At 40.8% G+C, this 14872-nt stretch overlaps 1 protein-coding gene across 2 annotated transcripts; it reads right to left on the bottom strand.

The window, feature by feature from the left end:
- Positions 1-3552: 3552 nt before the first annotated feature.
- On the bottom strand, positions 3553-14755 carry LOC124261084. 2 transcript variants are annotated; one of them, XM_046695404.1, is made up of 4 exons: positions 14564-14755; positions 9244-9392; positions 7616-7638; positions 3553-6315 (listed from the first exon to the last, which is right to left on the bottom strand). In XM_046695404.1, the coding sequence occupies exons 2-4, from the start codon at positions 9300-9302 to the stop codon at positions 4817-4819; spliced, it is 1581 nt and encodes a 526-aa protein (XP_046551360.1). In that variant the 5' UTR covers positions 9303-9392; positions 14564-14755; the 3' UTR covers positions 3553-4816. The 2 variants fall into 2 exon arrangements, with proteins under 2 accessions (XP_046551360.1, XP_046551359.1); XM_046695403.1 differs by having other exon boundaries at positions 7613-7638.
- Between the last annotated feature and the right edge of the window lie 117 nt (positions 14756-14872).

Here is a 14872-nt window from a genome sequence, read left to right on the forward strand (position 1 = left end):
CCTTCGTACAGTAATGAGTTGGGGAAGTAGATCTGAAATATATGTTTGCATAATCATGACAATGAACCAGATGTATTATCATTATCATCAGCAGTAGAAGATGAACCTGTACACAAAATGGTCCCCCGGTCAGAGCTTGTGTCTTGCAAGCAGAAACGTCATGCCTTTCCTTCTGCCAGAGGGGTGGTGAAGTAGCCTAGTGGTTAAAGCGTTCGCTCGTCACGCGGAAGAACCGTATTCGATTCCCCACATGGGTACAATGTGTGAAGCCCATATCTGGTGATATTGCTGGTATATTGCTAAAAGCGGCGTAAAACAAAACTCACTCACTCTTTCTGCCAGATAGAAAAATGACATCAAAGAGTTTAAACAAGAAGCCGATATTCAGCCCTGAACCTGCAGGAAATGTCTGTAAATATATGGTAACCAATTTTATCATCCTTGTTAATACAGTTATGAGCAGTGTCATGGGTTTTTAGACATTGTCCGGAAGTTTCTTGTATTCCACTGATCAGTGGACCAATAGAGATAGAGCTTTATTGCTTAGCTGTAATATCATTTCATTGAATGTGTTGTTAAAATGCAGCGTTATACACAATACCTCGAAGTTAGATATGTTGGTTTGGAAAAGTGTAAATTGTTAAGAAATTAATAATGTTTGAATGAATTAATGCATTGAATGCGTTGTTAAATATACCTCACACTTTGTAAGATTATTTATAAGATTTTTAATATATGTTTTTGAAGGAATTAATGATTAAGTCCTATTTGCCAAACAAGAGCACTTATTTTGGAATCTTAGGGAAGCTCATTGTATAGATCCTCGTTTTAGCCCTTTGAAAATCCTGAAATCATCTCTGCTTTGTTTTCGTTATTGTCTTGGCTTCACCATACTAAACACTCTTTTGTGACTTATATGGTCGGGGGATGGGGTGGAATCTGTGTTTTCTTGTCATCATCTATGAAGGTGTGTCATCATGTTGTGTCTCCTGTCGAATAAAACAGCATAGAAAACTAAGTCATATCAGTAAAGAAAACATTGCAGAAAGTGTTTGTTTATCACAAAAGAAACGTCGCTTTTCAAAACCAAATGCAAGATTTTGCTCTTACAAAATGGTGTTTTTATTATGATTGTATCGTTTTGTTAACAAATTTTTCAATCCAAATTGACAGTTATTGCCAACATCAGTGTGTTTTCTGATGAAAAAGCATTTCGACCAAACGCACCTAAAAAGGCAAACGTGGTAAAAGGTTCCGTATGATATTCGTGAAAATGAAAATGCACGTCCATATCGTGACAACCCTACCAATGAAAGCGAGACCCAAACTCGCCTGAAATCATTTTTGCTTTGACACAATCGTCATGGCACGAATTACCAGAGATCAGAGGGACCAAGTCTTCGGACGATTGCAAGTTGGCTAGACTGCCAAACAGTTTAATGTTTATGTTAGGGCAATCTACCGACTGCAGGAGTGGTATCAGGTCACTTACAACATCCAGGACCGTCCACGCCGTGGGCGACCTTCAGTAACATCACAACGTCAAGACCGGCAGATAATGCGCCACCATCTGCAGGATCGCTTCCCCAGCGTGACGGAAAGAGCACGCCAGACCATTGGGACTCACAACAGACCCATCAGTGCCGATACAGTGCGTCGGCGTTTGCGCGGAAGAAACCTCTGCTGTCACAGACCATATCGTAGTCCTGTCCTCACCGCTCCTCGCCGCCCAAACCGTCTGCAATGGGCAACTCAGCATCGAAATTGGCGTTATTGACAATGGAGAACTGTGTTTATTCTCATGAAAGCCGATATTGTGTTTCGACAGTCGATGGCAGAGTGAGAGTATGGTGAAGGCGTGGGGCCGACAACTGCTGCTGGACTCGATCAGGCATTTCACAGAGTATGAAGCCTAAGTGCCTATGGCCTTCATCAACCGGCTAATTCAAACAATGTACAGACGATGCAACGCTTTCATCGATGTTTATAGAGGCCACACACGATACTGACTTTGGGGTATCTTAATGGTACCATTTTTGGTGATTTTGTTTGTGTGAACTCTAAATGTGATCCTCAAAATGTGTTAACCATGATTGTCAAGTTTGAACTCAATGCTCCGTTTTGATTGTTCATTAGAGTGAATTAAAGTGTGTGCTTTAATATATGGGGGAGGTTTATCTCATACAGTGAGAGGGCGGTGGGGTAGCCTAGTGGTTAAGGCATTCGCTCATCACTCTGAAGACCCAGGTTCGATTCCCTACATAGGCACTATGTTTGAAGCCCATTTCTGGTGTTCACCGCCGTGATATTGCTGGAATATTGCTAAAGGCTGCGTAAAACCATACTCACTCACTCGCTCAGAGAGAGACCCGGACACACACTTCTGATGCTGATGATTCATGTTTCCATAAACATAATATAGTGTATCGATAATAATGAACAATCATGTTTTAGTTTATCATAAATCATGTAAAAAAAAATCAACAGAACAAAATCGGAGTGAGTAATTTTCCATTATTCATGTAATATTGCTGAGTGTGGATTTAAACAACAAACAAAACAAAAACGAACAAAACGTAAATGTTCTTGTTTTCTTGCAATTCAACCTCATCTTAACAACATCAACATGATTCATTATAATTACATAGAAATCAGTGGAATGGGCCTTTCCTATTAACACAATAAATTATTATTATTCACTCGATTTGATATTTCCTTTGAGGATGCTATATTAGAATAAGTCCCCAGCATGCTGTTGATCACTGGATAGTCTGGTCCAGGCTCGATTATTTAAAGACCACCGCCATATATCTGGAATATTGCTGAGCAAACCAACCAACCAACATATATAGACCATGCAAATCAGATGCGTTTACTCTGTCTAAACATTGATCATGTAGAGTTATAATTATAACAGTTTTTATCAGAGCGCATAATATACTGAGGAAAAGAAATAAGGGATCACATGAAAGCACAAGTGTTCTTTTATTTTTTCTCCCAGGTTTCTTCACAAGCTTTGTGTCGCACAACTTGTGAAGAAACCTGGAAAAAAATAAAGGAACTCTTGTGCTTTCATGTGATCCCTTATTTGTTTCCCTCAGTATATATTCAGTTTCGGAGATGCTATTTTCTTTGAAGTGATTGCTTCACTAGATGCATACATATTGATACATTAATAAAACACATGACCGTTTTTAGTCTGGTTTTCTCTGCAGTATGCAAGCTCTCTGATGGCAACCTGTAAATAATTGAATCTTGACCAGACAATAGAGTGACTGATGTTATGGGCAACAACCCATGCCATCCAGGTACATTAACATGAGAACCTGATCACCAGTCCACGTTACTACCACCAATACTTGCTGGAGACTTGTTATTACCCACAATGTTGCAGAGTGAGTGAGTTAAGTTTTACGCTGCACTCAGCAATATTCCAGCTACATTTGGCGGCGGTCTGTTAATAATCGAGTCTGGACCAGACAATCCAGTGATCAACAGCAAGAGCATCGATCTGCGCATTTGGGAACCGAAAATGTGTCAACCAAGCCAGCGAGCCTGACCACGCGATCCCGTTAGTCGCCTCTTACGACAAGCATGGGTTACTGAAGGTTCATTCCAACCCGGATCTTCACGGGTTCACAATGTTGCAGAAGGGAAGTCAGACCAATAAGTGGTTAACTGGTTAAAAACAGCCAAGTTGGTTAACAGAAATGAACCAGGGAACTGGCCTCACAAGCCATTCCCTTACTGTTTCAGTAATATGGCAGTGGGCACCAGGAACTGCCATTACTGATCTTGTCCAGAACAGGAGAACATGAAATATTGTTATATTTGGGATTACCATGTGGGTTTGAATCCCGGGTGGGACTCAACCCAACAAAAGTACTAGAATCAGTACTTTACTAAGAAAGTGTAATCCCAAATATAACATTTGCAACAATTGTCCACTTTCAAAACTGCATTGTGCATTCATAGGAGAACATGGTTAGTATAGGTTACACAGCATGATACAAGGTCACTTAGGTCAAAGAAGAATTGCAGATGTTACAAAGATGAATGAAAATCATAACTGGATGCAAATAACTATGGCAACAGAAACTTCCTTATTCTATGGAAATAGTGTTAATGTGAGTGATGGGTGCTACTGGTATGTCAAGTTACATTTTTCACTAAGATGTGGCATCATTACTGATTTGCATTCACCAAAACAATCTATTTTGCCTTTTAAACCCAGTGGAAAGTGAATTGGTGGATATAAGACTGGCTATTCTGACACTGACATTCTATATTATAGTAGGGATGACAAGACTTGCTGCCTCAAGATCTCAATTAAAGTAGGTTATTGATCCTTAGGAGATTCCAAAGGTTTTCAAGGGGACTTAAGGCTAAGTCAGGAGTACCGACAGAAAAAATGCCACACAAAACTGATTGTACTTGTATAGAGAGAGGCTGAACATCATTTCCAGTTTAACCTTTTATATATGTCCGTTCAAGTAACGAGTCTTGTATTTGATCCAGTAGACTTGAAGTCTGACACACAGATTCAAATGACTACGAACTATCACCATCTGGATTCAGGTTACCAAAAGCATCACAGTTTGCCGCAGATTTGAGCAGCTCAAGCCATTCAGTTACTCCAATCCTTACAGTCATCCCTTGTTTTAGCATATATGCCTCTGGCCCGTCCCTAGTAAAGAAAACCAGTCCAGGAAACAGTTCCTTCACATGAACCTCCAGGATGTACTTAGACTGCCCAACGGAGTGGAGCTCAACAGCAATAGCTTTGTTAATGTCACACACTCTCAGACAGTCACCATCAGACCTCAGCCACATCATTTTCTCGGAAATTTCCTCCTTTAGCATGTCGATCAGTTTTTTTAGTATCGGACCCTTTCAACTGAAATCCCCTCACAATATTGTGTCCTGTTTTGATGTCCTTGGTTGAAGGTCCACCAGGAGATGCGGACAAGGGTGTTGATGGAGAAGGGAGTGGGGAAGTGTATTGGTGTTGAATATTTAGAGGTGGTATAGAACGAGGATGTTTCCTACGGTCTTCCCTCTTTGAGTCTCGTTCACATGCTTTATAAGCTGGAGAGGAAGGGACGGAAGACCTGGATGAGTGTCGGGGAACAGTTTCAGATGCTTTTGAAGCTGTAGGTGAAGAGATGGGAGACTTTGATGAAGAGGATAAGGACTGTCGGGGTGCAGTTCCAGAGGCTGGTTTTGTATTTCTAGAACTTCTGTGATCTTCTCGTGTTCTGCTTCTTGACCTGTAGCGTTCTGGATTCCTATCATCGTATTCACTTTTTTGACGCCTGGCATGTCTGCTGTCGACCCGAGACGCCCCTTTTGGTCTCTGGTCAACGGGTTCGTCCCAACTGGACCTTCGATGACCGTGCTTCTTGTACCTTTCAGACCCCCTTCCTTCGGTTCTCCGGCTGTCCCATTCTCTGATGTTAGATGATACATCATCGTGAAACTCCAGTTTTTGCCGAGCTCCACGTTTTCTTTCGCCACTTTCCTGCTTCAGTGGTGAGTGTACAGCCATAGCAGGCTGCTTTTCCTCCTCAATGCCAAGAAAGAACGACCCTCCGGAAACAAGTTTCGAAAACGTTGTAAGGTACTCCAAAAGGTGCAGCTTCTCAATCAGCCTGTAGACTATTTGTTCAACCCTTCCCCTGTCTCGATGGTCAAGGCTGTCCTTTTTCAGATCGTCCTCACTCATACTCTTAAACTGCACACCCCTCGACTCAATTAAATCAACGTATTCTCCTTCCTTATAAACCGTCCTCACGTTCTCAGTACAGTATCCACATCTCCGATTCTCGGACAAATAAATGGCCAGTTCGCGAGCTCTCGGTCTTTCCTTGCTTCCGTCGTAGGGCACCAAAGTGTTGAAGCTTTTAGTAGAAACTGAAGAGGAGCCTTTGACAATGACCACGATGTACTTAGCTTTATTATACTCGCCACTTTGATCCACAAACCATCTCCTTTGGTAGTTATACACAAATGGACTGTCGTCTTCAATCATGAAGGAAAGGTCTTTGGACACCTTCTGATCGAAATCATCCAAACATGGGCCACAGTTGTCGTTCTTGTTTTGTACGTGTATAGCAAGAACTCCTCCCTTGCTGTTGCGCAAGCTGCAGACTTTCCTGAAAAACGTCTCCGTGAAATGTTTGACGTGTTCTCTCTTGCGTTCGTCTCCTTTCTTGCCGCTCTGACCCAGCACCCAGTATTCCACGTGCATTGATAGGACATGCTTCTCTGATTTGTAATATGTCTTGATGTCGGGCAGGTACTTCAGACAGACGTCTACAAGGAAACAAATGTAAGGACAATGCGTATGGAGTTTCCCATCAAGTACGAGTGAGTGAATGAGAAAGAATATTTCAAGCCGCTTTGCGTAGTATTAGAAACAAGACAACACTTGTAGCCATGTTCATCGCAGGCACTTACTTGGTGACCTTAAACTGTTACGACATGAGTGTTTCGTATATTTCGTAATTTATGATGCCAAAAAGCGTCAAGTGAACGTGAAGACTTCAATATTCCAAAATCCCACTCCGATCAGTTTTGTAGTTTAATCCGAAGAACAGAAACATATTTCATGCTAAGGACATCGGCGTTGTCCAATGAGATGGTTGTGTAGCCAATCTATGAGTGTAGTTTTATGACGCCTTTAGTAATATTCCAGCAACATCACGGCCGGGCTGACTGACTGAGTTTGGTTTTACGCCGCTTAAAGCAATATTCCAGCAACATCACGGCGGGGGACACCAGAAATGGGCTTCACACATTGTGCCCATGTGGGGATTCGAACCCGGGTCTTCGGCGTGACGAGCCAACGCTTTAACCATTAGGCTACCCCACCGCCCCCACGGCCGGGGGACACCACAAATAGGAATTAGGAATATTCCAGCAATCCCACTGTAGATGACACTATTGTACCCATGATGTTGGGACCCGTGAAGATCCGGGGTAGAATAGGTCTTCAGCAACCCATGTGCTTGCCATAAAAAGGCGACTATCATGTCGTAAGAGGAGACTAACGGGATCGGGTGGTCAGTTTCGCTGACTTGGTTGACACATGTCATCGGTTCCCAATTGCGCAGATCGATGCTCATGCTGTTGATCACTGGATTGCCTGGTCCAGACTCGATTATTTACAGACCGCTGCCATATAGCTGAAATATTGCTGAGTGCGGTGTAAAACTAAACTCACTCACTCACTCACTCATGATGTTGGGAATCGAACCAGGGCCTTCGTCGTGACGAACACACTTTTTTATAAACACTGGGCCAAACCTATAACTTGATACGCCCGCTCGATTCCCAACATGGGTACAATGTGTGAAGCCCATTTCTGGTCTCCCTCGCCTTGATATTGCTGGAATATTGCTAAAACCGGCGTAAAACTAAAACTCACTCACTCACTCAGTGTAACCTGATACAGATTTTGATTTTTTTCATCTATAATGAAACACTATGGGACAGTCTTAAGGTCAAAGTCCAAATTAAAATCCTTTTGGGGCAGTATCTTGGTCAAATAAAGCCCTATCTTACTCGTTCTCACGTATGTTTTAAGAATTAAGAATGGAAATAATATTACCACACTTCTCCACGTCATCAGGAGCGCTGCAAAGAAGAAATATGGAAACTTAAACAAGCATCCAAGAAAAGTTAAATCAACTGACTGTCATTCGGAACAGTCATTTCGTATGAACCAGGTCACCATCGATCGCACACCCCTATTCAGTGAAAATGGATTCTTCAGATACACGTTGAATGCCTGCTGTTCCCCAAGCGCAGACACGTCTCAACTTGGTTTTGCAGTAGATACGAATACATTGATTTTTCTTACAATTTCGTGGTTGTTTATGTTTGTATAATTACGATCCATCGAAATAGGGCCCGTCAGTAGGTCACGGCACTTTGCAAGACCTTAAGTTGCTTAGTACTTCCGGGTTCATACCTTTTCTTATGGTCTCATGGTTGTCAGTTGAAGGTAGGGAACCGACATTTCCGATCTAACCATCACCAAATTAGCCACCTATTACGACTGTCAAAGCTGTGACAGCCAGGCATGGTTGTACACTTGGTCCGGTCTAGTAAAGTCATATTTAGCGGTCGCGCAATTTGGTTCTTGAATATACGCTTGTCACCAGCTTAGTACCGGAAGTATCGCCTTGCGAGACTTACAGGCCTTATACCGCCACCATATAGCTGGAATATTGCTGAGCGCGGCGTAAAACTAAATTCACTCACTCACTACAGGCCCTATAGTCTAGTTGTGTGACGTCAGCCTGTAACGTAAATTAGACGAGACAAACCGATGACTGATATCATGAGCAACGATCCAAGCAAATGGGGTACAATGACATGCAAGTCACTGAGTACCTATTACGATGAGCAAAATTTGTTGGGCACCACATCTATCTCCAAATCCTGGCACTATGACTTGGATGGCGTACATGTGAAACACTACATTTTAATGAAAATGACAACTCGTGAAGATCCGGTTAGAATTGGTCTTCAGCAGCTCATGTTTGTAGTAAAAAACGACTGACTTGGTTCACACATGTAATCGTATCCCAGTTGTGTAGATCGATGTTCATGCTGTTGATCACTGGATTATCTAGTCCGGACTCGATTTCCAGACCGCCATCATATAGCTGGAATATTGCCGAGTGCGTCGTTAAATAACGAACAATGAAAGTCACGAACAGATTTTTTTATAAGCGTTTTTTTACTTATTTGTATTTTGGGGGTTACAGACAATATTGGAAGGTTTAAATAATATTGGAATAATGTTTCCGTTTTTCAAATTCACAAAGTCGCCTATATGATTCAATTTTGAATGTTCGTTTGATTACGGAAACTGTTAGACATTAACGGAATGCAGCGAAACAGTGACTCTACATTTATAAATTTTGTTTTCATTATATCTTTTAACTATTGAAGTTTCAATTCCGGGTAATTCTTGTGGACAGCTACAATCGAGAGAAAAACAAATTGCGTTTCTCATTTTCGAGCTGTGTTGCCTCTAGATTTATCTACGCTATATTGGAACGAGCACAGGCCTACATAGTTCTGAATGAGTTGTGAAATCACACACAGATCATAGCCTTAATAATAAGAAAGAGCTAATAAGTAAGGAATCTGAATACCGAAATATGATCACAAATATTTATATGTCATTCACAGGCATTACAGATCTGCTTAAAAACATTCTTTGCAAACCTCTGACGCTTATCTGCACTTGACAACTGACTTCCGCTCTTCGTGCCGCCTTCCGCCATGACGTCCTGTGTAAGTCATGCGAGAGTCATTTGGCTTTGATAATTCTAGATTTCTTCCCAGGCAAGATCACTGTTCTGGTTTGGAATTACCTGAAATAGAACATGTCACCGGTCGTGACTCTCGATTGATTTCGAAATTCGCTGGTTAAAAATAGCGCCACGTTACAGTGACTCAGCTGGATATATGGTCAACAGCTAAATGATGAATATTGCTATTCAAGAGTGTTCTGAATAAATAAATAGTTATTCTAACGCAATGACTTCATAGTAGACCATGACGATCCGCGTGAGAATTGGTTTTCACAAACCCATGCTTGTCGTAAGAGGCGACTAACGTGATCGGGTGGTCAGGCACGCTGACTTGGTTCACACATGTCACCATATCCCATTTGCGTAGGTCAATGTTCATGTTGTTGATCACTGGATATATTGCTGAGTGCGGCGTTAAACAACAAACCAAGCAACCATTAAGTAGTCGGGTCTGCATTTATATCAAACCGGTGACTGAAACCATGAGCAACAAACCAATGGAGCGCAACATGAGAGAGGCACCCGATCCTATACTGACACACAAAAGAAAGTACACAACTGATGATTTGGCACAATCTCCAGCAAACCTCCTACAGGCAGTTATCAGAAATTTGACCGGAAAAATCAATAATATGACCGGAAAATTGCAATCACCCACAGGCAGTTATCAGTAATATGACCTAAAAAATTGCAACCACCCACAGGCAGTTATCAAAAAGTCATCTTCACCTTTTCTGTGGGTAATATTTTTAGTTATCTAGTTACTATTTTTCACTTTAACGAAAGGTTTGAGGGAGTACTGTTATCATTTTTATTGCATCTGAATTCAATAATGAATAAAATGTAAGTTTTTTTCTATATAAAGAGAAACGTTGTTGCAATATCGTAGTTATTAATTAGGTCCAACATCCAAAAATAATTCAATATTATTTAACATTAATGTAGCGGTTTAGATGAGGGAACAGTCAAATATATTTTGTTCAAGTTATATTATTGATGTTTTAAATATTTGAAGCATGTTCCAGTTTATTCGTAAAAATGAAATTTTACTTTGTCATCTGTATGTAATGTCAAATAAAACTGATTTATCCTCATTTGATTTGTGTGATGAAATTGGTGTGATGGCAGAGTATAAATCTGATTTGTTTTCTGCCACGATATTGAAGAATGCTTTTGATTGGTTAAAATCGATATCTTTTTTTAATACTTAGCATCGATATGAAGTCAATTTCTGTTTTAATATTGCTGGAATATTGCTAAAAGCTCACGCCTCAGTATGAGGGTGAAGTCCATTTCTGGTGTCCCCATCGTGATATTGCTGGAATATTGCTAAAAGCTCACGCTTCAGTATGAGTGTGAAGTCCATTTCTGGTGTCCCCATCGTGATATTGCTGGAATATTGCTTAAAGCGGCATTAAACCAAACTCACTCACTCACGCCTCAGTATGAGTGAGGTACCCAAATGAGGAAATACGGTACGTTTGTGTTGGATGTTTTGACATGTTCGAAGACAAGGTGACACACGGAATGAAAGCGTATCTTTTTCATACAAACAGCAGGGCTCCAGATAATTATTTAGACTCAAGGGTATTTCACTCCTCAAAATTAAAAATGAGGAGTAAAATGCCAAATGGAATAATTGATGAGGAGTATTTCACTGATTGCATGGTTTTATTACTTTTCCTTGCTATTTAAAACAGTTTTCCTTTCAAACAAACTCAACGAGTTTCTTTTGGTTAGTCATTCTTACTGCAGACAGGAAATAAATGACAATGCGCGTTCAGCTTTTTCGCATTAAATGTTTTCCTATGCTGGTTTAGGGCCATCACGTAATCTACAGTAGCCCTAAAGCTGCATTTTTACTGATATTTATAACATATGTTATATTTGGGATAACACTTTCTTAATAAAGTACAAATTCTAGACTAGTACTTTTGTTGGGTTGAGTCCCACCCGGGATTCGAACCCATACTACTGATATTGGATCGAAACGTTGTGACAGTAACGTTGTTTAGGGCTAGCTTTTCAACAAAGCCTGCCCCGAACGTGAATTAGAAATATTAAGGGAAATTATACGCAAAACTCGACAATCTTGGTTACAATATTTTGACAGGTTTGGTTCACGCATGTAAACAAAATCTGCATTGTATTCTGAGGAAGTAATGCGTATCTTTCACTCCTTGATTTGACTTTTTAAGCGTATATCTGAATTATTCATGCGAATTTTACGCAGATACGCATCTTATCTGGAGCCCTGTTCAAACACTAAAGTGTTTATACATATAACTTTCTCGGACATGCTCAGTAATCTTCTTAAAAAACGACGCTATGACGTTTGGTAGATTTGGGTGCGGTGAATAGAGAATCTCACCCAAGTGTCTACTGAAATCAATTATATCAACGAGTTGATAAAGTTACAAATACCGGAGGCTTGCTGAGGATAGTTTTACTTTTATCAACTAGTGTTGATATATATTTGATATCAGAAGACACGAGGGTGAGATTCTCTTTATCATAAGAAAAACACTCTTCATTTGTTTTCAATAAAAACTGTACGTCTCTGAGCAAGTAGACTATCTGTACAGCCATTTGACTTGCTGTGCAACGATATCATCGCATTGTCATAACGCGTCATATTGTGATGTCATCAGGTTTCCAACGTCATAGCACTGTGGGCAATGTAATTGATTATGTGAGGGCATTATCTTACTTTCATATAAATACTTTAATTTCATTGGTCAATGACGCTTTAACAAGTTTCCGTGTCACCCCACCCATGAGGAAACTGGAAAAAATATTACCCGCTGCCACGGTAACCGCCAAACTCTCCGCCGAGAAGCTGTATCGCTAACAATCGTATGACGTCATAATATGACGCATGCAGTGCCCGGAGTTCGAAAACCGTTCCATTAGCGGTTTTTAAGTGCACTATGTACACATTTATTTTACTGACTTTCACTGCTTTATTTAAAGTATTTTGTATATTGAATCGTTTGCTCACTCAATTAATTAACCATTTTTGCAGCAGTTTTAAGCTTGTCAGAATGTGTTTCACTGATTTAAAAAATCCAGTCGAGAGACAGACAACATTTTGTTAATACATGTCATGTAGTCGGTACCGATGTTTAAAACAAAATAAAATGACATTTCGTACATTTAACATGGCGGTAAGATAAATACGTTGTATGCTTCTCTCGAGGGTACGTAATACGGTCTGATGTACGCCTCTTTGTAGCAGTGTCACCCGAACTGGAACACAGTTTTGGATGATAATGCCCATTATGTTTCTGATCTGCACCAGAGCATTGCAATTTTCATCATTGTTGCAAGCACAACCGTATACTTTCATCTAAGTTAACCTTATATCTTCGGGTGGTCGAGCTCGCTGAGACTTGGTTGACACATGTCATCGTATCCCGTAGATCGATGCTCATGCTGTTGATCACTGGTGATTGTCTGGTCCAGGCTCGATTATTTACAGACCGCCGCCATATAGCTGGAGTATTGCTGAGTGTGGCGCAAAACTAAACTCACTCACTCTGGACATTCGATCCGGTTTACTGGCCACGGCAGGTATGTTAAAGGATACGTTGACCTCGACCCGGGACCCTATGGGGTTAAGGTTGGTTAGGGGTTAATGAGGCGATGTGGGGGTTGATGAGGCTGGGGGTTGTTAACTCCGGTTAAAGACAAAACAGAGAGAGCATACATACAGCAATACCTAAGCGACAAATTACACCCACTACAAAATCTGTATTTTGTGAATATCTTCCCGGAACAACATCGTTAATTTCACCAATGTAAGCGTAGCCTCCTGCGATGATGTAACGTTCAAGACTGACACTGGGCGGACAGAAGAACTACAAAAGATCAGGTATAGTCTCTGAATATGACTGAATAAATGTTGTTTTGAGTTTTGAGATGTTCCCTCGAGGTTCACAATCGATATCCATAGTAAATCTGACCCGAATTCATGCACGTGAAACACATGCTTACGTCACATGTCAGACATTACATCCATTCGGAATGAGTTGATGAAAACAATCACGAAAAAATAATTAGTAATATAGGTAACTGTTTTAATAGGCGATCACCGTGACATTAAAAATAGGTTCCTGTTGAGTCACGGAGAAACATGAAGGCACATGTAAACGCTTTGACACTGAAACCAATGAGACATGGGTTCCATAACTTTGAAATGTAATTAATTACATTACAATTACTTTGATTTTCCTCAATTACAATTACACCTTAAATTAAAATTACAATTACACCTAAATTAAAATGTAATTAATTAAATTACAATCACAAAAATAAAAAGATATCTGCAAAAATGCAGTCCCAAAAGATTGATTGACAATTCAGCTGTGGAAGCAATGGAAAGGTCGCGTAATATTCAGATTGCTCGTTGTCTTTGCTCCGGCGAATAAGAAAGACATAACCTTTGACGTGAATAATATAACGGGTATGCTGGCGTGTGATTTCAAGCATGACGTATACAGCTATTTCAAATACAAGGTCACAGTGGTTATCAAGTACATATATCCCTTGGCGAATCACACATACACAGTCATCTCCCGTCTGAAGAAGTATTATAATGTTCATTTTGATACCAGTTTTGTTGTATGTTCTTTACAAGTATGGTTTTAAGTCGCTATTAGCAATATTACAACGACGTCATTGGAGAGAGAGAGAGAGAGAGAGAGAGAGGAGACCCACATATGGGCTTCACACATAATAGCAGGGTATGTAACTCACAGGGCTGGTTAAACGTGAAACATGCCATCCCTGACCAAAACTTACCTGCCCACAAAATATCTTCATATAGAAGTATATTTTTTAACCCGACCGTCGGCAGGTGAATTTGAGAATGGGGCAGTTCGTGTTGAAAATAACCCGTCCCGGTCGGTCGGGCAGGCGGGTATTTCGAAAGCTGATACTACCCATACTATCTTTCGATCCCACAACGGCGGTGGAGTAGCCTAGTGGTTAAAGCGTTCGCTCGTCAAGCTGAACACCCGGGTTAGATTCCTCACATGGGTATAATGTGTGCAGCCCATTTCTGGTTTCCCCTGCCGTGATATTCCTGGAATATTGCTAAAACTCACTCGATTGATCCCGCATTGTTTCCGATTGCTTAACGGACTCCCCAAAATTCCATGACGCTGTGAGATTATACCACTGAACAGGGATGAAATATCTGTGACACTGTGGTATACATGAACACTAACCTGATGTTTGGACGTGTTGTAGCAGAAACCTCCACGGGGTTGACTGATTGGTACTCGGCGATGTTGTAAGGGAAAACCCGTCGCTGTCAGCGCTATTTTAAGACCTGTACAAGTTGATATTCAATGCAATGTTTACATCGGCAACTGACCACAGCGGGCTTGAAGTAAGAAGCAACATCGCATCACTTCCTGGTATAAATAATAATATCGAAAGGGACATAACTGCTCAAGGATTGAATACTTCCGGCTCGTGAGCATTACGTAAACAGCGAATATCCCGAGCTGATCCGAATGCCTGGCCCGTTGATC

This window comes from Haliotis rubra, unplaced genomic scaffold, assembly GCF_003918875.1.
Source record: "Haliotis rubra isolate DU_JTF1 unplaced genomic scaffold, ASM391887v1 Scf789, whole genome shotgun sequence".
NCBI classification, from domain to species: Eukaryota; Metazoa; Mollusca; class Gastropoda; order Lepetellida; family Haliotidae; genus Haliotis; species Haliotis rubra.

Bases quoted from the DNA above. Each gene is read 5' to 3' on its own strand.
- LOC124261084 (XM_046695403.1), bottom strand. From the start codon at position 9,302: ATGGCGGAAGGCGGCACGAAGAGCGGAAGTCAGTTGTCAAGTGCAGAT. The intron at 7,639-9,243 runs GTTTGCAAAGAA...TCTTCTTTGCAG, and splicing joins AGTGCAGATAAGCGTCAGAG to CGCTCCTGATGACGTGGAGA. The intron at 6,316-7,612 runs GTAATATTATTT...GTTTCCTTGTAG, and splicing joins TGATGACGTGGAGAAGTGTG to ACGTCTGTCTGAAGTACCTG.